Source organism: Tyto alba, unplaced genomic scaffold (assembly GCF_018691265.1).
Source record: "Tyto alba isolate M040663 unplaced genomic scaffold, T.alba_DEE_v4.0 Super-Scaffold_25, whole genome shotgun sequence".
Classification (NCBI taxonomy): domain Eukaryota; kingdom Metazoa; phylum Chordata; class Aves; order Strigiformes; family Tytonidae; genus Tyto; species Tyto alba.
In genome coordinates this window covers 277,011-284,153 of record NW_024881299.1, presented here as the reverse complement: position 1 = coordinate 284,153, position 7,143 = coordinate 277,011, and the positions used below count along the sequence as shown (strand labels likewise).

General features: G+C 64.7%; 1 protein-coding gene across 2 annotated transcripts; it reads right to left on the bottom strand.

Annotated features, from left to right (window-relative positions):
• Window positions 1-3,652: 3,652 nt before the first annotated feature.
• On the bottom strand, window positions 3,653-6,815 carry CALM3 (calmodulin 3). 2 transcript variants are annotated; one of them, XM_042797265.1, is made up of 6 exons: window positions 6,624-6,815; window positions 6,119-6,149; window positions 5,202-5,345; window positions 4,994-5,100; window positions 4,762-4,897; window positions 3,653-4,259 (listed from the first exon to the last, which is right to left on the bottom strand). In XM_042797265.1, the coding sequence occupies exons 1-6, from the start codon at window positions 6,624-6,626 to the stop codon at window positions 4,231-4,233; spliced, it is 450 nt and encodes a 149-aa protein (XP_042653199.1). In that variant the 5' UTR covers window positions 6,627-6,815; the 3' UTR covers window positions 3,653-4,230. The 2 variants fall into 2 exon arrangements, with proteins under 2 accessions (XP_042653199.1, XP_042653200.1); XM_042797266.1 differs by having other exon boundaries at window positions 5,202-5,313; window positions 6,624-6,705.
• Window positions 6,816-7,143: the final 328 nt, after the last annotated feature.

Here is a 7,143-nt window from a genome sequence, read left to right as displayed (position 1 = left end):
ACCCGTTCATTCTCCCTCGAGCCCTCCCCCTATCCCCCAGCCCCCTCTGCAGCCCCCAGCCTGAGCCGGTTGCCCCCTCAGAACCTCTCAGCACCCCACGGTGCCTCTTGGTGTGCCCTAGAGGCCTCCGTCGGCCCCCTGGTCCCCGCAGCACCCCTCTGTCGGGCTCCTTGCGTTGCAGGCACCCTAATAAAATAGCTTGAATACTTGCACCCTCCCGCGGAGCCTCCGGGACCCCCCCTTGGCCCCCATCGTGCACAAGAGCCCACCGCTGGCCTTCACCGGGGCCCGTGGAGGGCTCCGGGGCACAGTCCGACTCCTCCGTTTGCCCCGTAGCTGCCTTAGGAAGGCTCCAGTGCCCTCGGGACCCCTCCCGAGTCCTTCGGTGCGCCCCAGGCCCCTGTGCGGGACGTCGAGCACCCCAAGGCACCCCACTGCACGGGGGGCCTGGCCCCTAGACCCCACACCACCGCTTTAGTCCCCTCGGCCCCCCTCCGGCGGTGTCTGTGACGCCCCAGAGCCTTCTGTTGCTCGTCTGGCCGCCTCAGCACCCCGCTAGTCCCCCCCAGGACCCTCCCGAGGCATCCCTGCCGGCCGGGGCGCGCCGTTTGTCCTGTCGTCCCTCGGGGAGCCCTGCGGGTACCCGCCGGCCCCCGTAGCACCTCCGGCCTCTGCCTGGACACGGGGCGGGGAGGTGGCGGCGGAGCAGCGGCGGGTGCCTGGAGCCCCACGGCATGGAGCCCCACGGCATGGAGCCCCACGGCATGGAGCCCCACGGCATGGCCGGAGCCGGGGCCACCCTCCCCGTGGCCTCTCCTGGCTGCGTGACCGAGGGGGCCGCGGCGGCACAGCTCCGCTTCTCCTCCCGGGTGGGGACCGAGCCGTGGCGCTGGGGGGAGGATTGCTGCAGGGCCGGGAGACGGGGGCTGCGGCCCGAGGGCTCGTTCAGAGCAGCATCCCCGCGCCGTGGGGTGCTGTGTGTGGGGCAGGGCTCGCTCTGGGGCTCAGCGGGGAACTTCTGGAGGGCCGCTGGAAAGCTGGGGCGTGGGGCAGCTCCCCCCCGGCCGCCCCGATTCCCTCGTGGGCTGCCACCTGCCCTCTGCCACCCCAAAGGAGAGACCCCCCCGGGGGTGGCCAAACGCAGCTTCTTCTCGGGAAATCCGCACTGAGGAGTAAACGTGCAGAGCGAGCGGCGGTTTGCCGAGGGACAGGCCAGCGGTGGCACTCCCTGCTCATCACGCTCCGGGCGCCGCACAGCGGGAGGACACTGTGGGGCTGGGGCTGCCCCGGATTGATTCAATTATCGCCCTTTTCCCGAGGGAATTGCCCCTCTGCCCGGCTCAGCAGCACAGCGCTCGCTTCCGCACCCGCCCAGCTCCCTCCCCTCACCCCCCAGGGTGAGCGAGTGGCTGCCGGGCAGGTTTAAACCACAATTTAGTTGGGGGGAAAAAAAAAAAAAAAAAAAAAAAAAAAGCGTTGAAGTCTTGAGGATAGCGTAGAATCGCTGGCCTTGCTGTGGTCTAAAACAGTCCATCTGGGGGATTTTATTTTTGTTTCTTTATATGCTAGCGGCTGTGGCAGGTGAAACCAATAATTCCAGAAATGCCATTGAGCATTACCCACAACATGTCAAGTTTCAGATCCCAGTGCACATAGTAAGGACTTTCTTTTTTTTCCAGGAAAACCCCAACCTCCCCGCTTTCCTGGGCCAAGGAAGTTTTCCAATTAGTCATTGAAATGTTGCAACAACTCATTTTCAGAATTCTTCGGTTTTCCACTGTCTGCCTTGCTCCTAACCTGACCTCTCTCCGTTTGCAGGGGTTTGTGGGAAAGGCAACCCCCCCAACTCTTCACCCCTTGGAGGAGGAAGAGAGAATTTGGCAGATTTCAAAGCGCAATAAAGAAGGAGAAATGGGGGAAAAGATGTAAAAATATCCTTCTGTGGAGAAAGAAACAGCCTCGCTGGGGGGATCCCCAAAAAGAGTACAGTTGCCCTTACCTGGCTGCTTTGAGGGTTGGACCTTCAGTCATTGAACCTTCAGTGGTTGCAGCTTTGGAGACAGTTGAACCTTCAATGGTTGAACTTTGGGAGAGGGTTGAACCTTCAATGGTTGAACCTTCAGTGGTTCAACCTTGGGAGAGGTTTGAACCTTCAGGGGTTGAACCTTCAGGGGCTGAACCTTCACGGGTTGAACCTTCAGGGGCTGAACCTTCAGGGGTTGAACCTTCAGGGGTTGAACCTTCACGGGTTGAACCTTCAGGGGCTGAACCTTCAGGGGTTGAACCTTCAGGGGTTGAACCTTGGGTGGTGGAAGGGCAGAGGCGGCCACCAAAGCCACCAAAAGTGTTGTTCCCTCCTGGGACACGGGACTGAGCTCGGGCCGACCGGCGGTTTCCTGCTCGGGGCAGGGCAGTATGACACCCTGACGGGGAAGGGAGCAGAGCCCAGAACACTGCTCCTCAACACAGCCAGCCTGATTTCACCACTTTTCTCCCCAAAGTGCAGCCTCATTCCATTCCACCCTGTAGCACCGCGGCCACGTCTGGCTCCAGGCAAGGTGGGAGCGGGACGGCGCCCGGCCACGGTTGGGAACTTCCTCCACTTAATTAAATGATGCTTTTGATTGCGATGAGATATTTTGGGGACGTTAAGGTCAAAAAGACCAGATGTCCCCCAGAGACGCGGGCCCTCCACAGACCCACCCTCGGCCATCTTGGTCCTCTGTGGATCCCTCCAGCTGCCAGGTGGGACCGTGAAGCACCAGAAGAGGATCCAGGTGTTGGGGCGGTGGGTTTGTAGAGGAGCCCCGGGGTTTGGGTGGGATCAGGGGAGGAGCACCCACGGGTGGGGCAGCCCCCACCCCCACAGGAGCTCCGTCCTCCAGCACCGGCTTTGGGGCGACTCTGGGACACACAGACGCAATACCCGTGCCCCAACACCCCCCTCACACCCCAACAGTCCATCCCAAAACACCAGGTGGACACAGCCAGTGCGCTCCAGCTACACCCCAACTGCATCCCAACTGTTCCCATAAATCCCAACTGCGCACCTACAGCCCTAGGACAACCCAAGGTACACCCCAACTACACCTATACACCCCAAACACATCCCTGTGCCCCAACTACACCCCAACTACACCTATACACCTCAACTGTATGCCAAGTACACCCAACTGCACCCCAGCGACACCCCAACTACACCCATAGACCCCAGCTGCAACCTGACTACACCCAACTGCACCCAAAACACACCCCTGTCCCCCAACTGCACCCACACACGCCAAATGCACCCCAACTACACCCCAGGTACATCTGACTGCACCCCCAAATGCACCCCTGTGACCCAACTCCACCCATACACCCCAACTTCACCCCAACTACACCCGACTGCACCCCACACCTCCCACCTCCGCCAGCTACACCCCAATTTCACCCAACTGCACCCCAAACACATCCCCGTCCCCCCAACTCCACTCATACACCCCAACGGCACCCAACTACACCCCGACGTCAGTGAACACCCCCAAAACAGGCAGAACCACGCACCACCCGCGCTGCCCCAGCACCCCCAAGCCCCCCCTTGCCCCCCGTGCAGGGGGTGCCACCGGGGTCGGGGCCCCTCGTTAGGGCCCCTCATTAAGGCCACAGGAACTGGAAAACCAGTGGTTTATTTCACAGCTTTGGCCGCCCGTGACAGCGCCCAGATGGGGGGGCCCCCAGTCCCCCAATTTCTCCCCCAAAACGCCCCAAAACCAGGATCTGGTCCCACCCCTGCCAAGACCCAAACTTCTCCCCAAATGCCCCAAAACTAGAGCTTGAGGTGCCCTTCTCCTCCCCAAAAGGGCCCCAAATCCCCCCAGAATGGCCCAAAACCAGGGCCTGGTCCCACACCAGGGATCCCCAACCTTCCTGAGAGCCCAAATCCCACTGAAACACCCCAAAATAATCTTGTGGGGCAAGAGGGGGGGTGTCCTTCTGCGTCCTGGGGAGGGGGACCCTGGAGCATTTTCCAACGGGGAAATGGGGTCCCCCCAATCCACCCCCTCAACCCCAAAGTCCCTGTGGAAGATTTGGGGTCCCTCTGTCCTAGTGGGGTCCCTTCCCCCCACCCCAAGCACCCATGGGTGCCCCCGAATGGTGGGTTTGGGGTGCAGGGGGGGGCCCCGGGGAGCTCTTGGTGGCAGCGGGGTGAGGGGGGGTGTGGGGGTGTCCCGGTGGCCTCGTGTCCCCTCATTTTGCCGTCATCATCTGCACGAACTCTGGCGGGAGAGAGGGGGGACGGTGACGCGATGGGGACACGGTGGGGGACGGTGACACGGCGGGGACACGGTGGGGGACAGTGACACGGCGGGACACGGTGGGGACGGTGACGCGATGGGGACACGGTGGCGGACGGTGACAATGATGGGGACGTGGTTGGGGAGCCCCAAAAAGGTGACACGGTGACGTGTGGACCCTTCGCGAGGAAGGAACGCGGTGGGATCCCCTCGGTGGTGGTGACAGGAGACTGTGGATGTTGTCCCCCGCCCCGTTCCTGTCCCCGTCCCCAACGCAGGGCTCTTGCCAGGGGGGTGACAAGGGACACAGTGACATCCCAGGGTGGTGGTGACAGGGGCACAGTGGTGACTTAAGCTGATGGTGACGGGGAACGTGGTGTGACACCGGGGGATGAGTGACAACAGGGTCCCCTCCGGGTGCCAGCACGGACCCGAGGGTGACAGAGGAGACGCCGGGTGACAGCGAGGTGACGGTGACACTCACCCTCGTAGTTGACCTGTCCGTCACCGTCGATATCGGCCTCTCGGATCATCTCGTCCACCTCCTCGTCCGTCAGCTTCTCCCCCAGGTTGGTCATCACGTGCCGCAGCTCCGCCGCGCTGATGTACCCGTTCCCATCCTGGGGGGTTGGGGACGCGGCGGTGAGGCTGTGTCCCCAACCCCCCAGGATGGGAACGGGTACACCACCCCTGTCCCCTCCCTGTCCCCCACTCACCTTGTCGAAGACGCGGAAAGCCTCGCGGATCTCCTCCTCGCTGTCCGTGTCCTTCATCTTCCTCGCCATCATGGTGAGGAACTCGGGGAAATCGATGGTGCCGTTGCCTGCGGCGGGGCGGGGGGTGACGGGGGACAGTTGCGGGGAGGGGGGGACGGGGACGCAAGGGGACACTTGGGGACAAAGGTAGGGGGTGGGGAGGGCTCACCGTCGGCGTCCACCTCGTTGATCATGTCCTGCAGCTCGGCCTCGGTGGGGTTCTGGCCCAGCGAGCGCATGACGGTGCCCAGTTCCTTGGTGGTGATGGTGCCGTCCCCGTCCTTGTCGAAGAGCGAGAACGCCTCCTTGAACTCTGGGGACCGTCGCCGCGGGGACGGGGACGGGGGGGTCAGGGGCTGTCACCAGCGAGGGGACAGCCCGTGGGGCTGGGGGGGCGGGGGGGGCCTGGGGGGGGCACAGGTGGCACCAGCCCCGCAGCCGTGTCACCCCGGCAGTCAGCATCCCCGCTCCTGCGTGCCCTGGGGACACCCCCCCCACCTCACTGGCCCCTCCCGGGTGTCCCACTGTCACCCCGTCATACCCTCCCGGGTGTCCCACTGTCACCACAACACCCCAGTCTCCCCTCCCGGGTGTCCCACGGTCACCCCAGCACCTCACTGTCCCAGTTTGGGTGTCCCACTGTCACCCCAGCATCCCCTTCCCGGGTGCCCCACTGTCACCACAACACCCCAGGGTCCCCTCCTGGGTGTCCCAGTGTCACCACAACACCCCAGTCTCCCCTCCTGGGTGTCCCACTGTCACCACAACACCCCAGTGTCCCCTCCTGGGTGTCCCAGTGTCACCACAACACCCCAGTCTCCCCTCCCGGGTGCCCCACTGTCACCACAACACCCCAGTCTCCCCTCCTGGGTGTCCCACTGCCACTCCAGTAGCCCAGTGTCCCCTCCTGCATGTCACATTGTCACCCAGTGTCCCCTCCTGGGTGTCCCACAATCAGCCCAGTACCCCAATATCACCTCCTGGGTGTCCCAGCGTCACCACAACCCCCCAGTGTTACCCCCCACCCCACTGACTCCCCCCAGCCCAACCCTCCCAGTGCCCCCCCAAGCGTTGTCCCCCCCCCACCTGCGATCTGCTCCTCAGTGAGCTGGTCAGCCTGGGGGGGGGAGGGACACGGACACAGGTGAGGGGGCACCCACGGGACCCCCCCCAACACCCCAATGCCCCCCCAACACCCACAGCCCCCCAACAATCCCCAGCACCCACAGAACCCGCCAACAGCCCAACACCCCCCAGCACCCACAGCCCCCAACATCCCACCGACCCCCCAACACCCCTGAGCACCCACAGAGCGCCCCCCACACCCATCGGTGACCCGTTGTCATAGCAACCCAGTGTCACCGCCCCTTGGTCGCCATAGTAACACCGGTGTGCGCACACGCCCCCCCCGCCATGGCAACCCCCGGTGTCCCCCCCCCCCCAGCGACCCCTTGGTCGCCATGGCAACCGCGGAGGGACACCACCCCCCCTCCACCCCATAGCGCCCCCCCCTCCCCCGGTGCGCGCGCCCCCCCCCCCGCGCCCCATAGCACCCCTCGTCGCCATGGCAACGCCGGTGCCGCCCCCTGACCATGGCGCTCCGGTAGCGGCGGGAGGCTCCTGCGGCCGCAGCACCGCGGATCCCTCCGCTGGCTCCGCCCCTCCCGCAGGCCCTGCCCCTCCCCGTCAGGGCCCGCCCCCGGCGGAAGGATCCCGCTCGCTCGCTGTGCGCCGCCTCCTCGTTGGCGGAGGCAGCGCGGCAGGGATGAGAGAGCCGCCCTGATTGGCCGCGGCGGACCCGCAATGCGCCAAAGCGGCCGCGGGGGGAAGAAAGACCCGGAAGGGGGCGTGGCCTGAGGCGTCACGTGAAACGGAGAGCCCCACCCCCCCGGCCCGTCCACTTGGCTGTGGGGGCCGTGGCACGGTCGGCATGGCAACAGGCAGATAGCCCCGCCCTCCCGCCAATGGTTACTCCAGTCGCCAGGGCAACGGGGGGGCGTGGCAACCAGGCACCGCGCTGCCGCGGCGAGGGGCCGCTGGTTGCTATGGAAACAGGCTTCCCCCCCCCCCCCCCCCCGGGTCTCCATGGTAACAGCGGAGGCTGTTCCAAC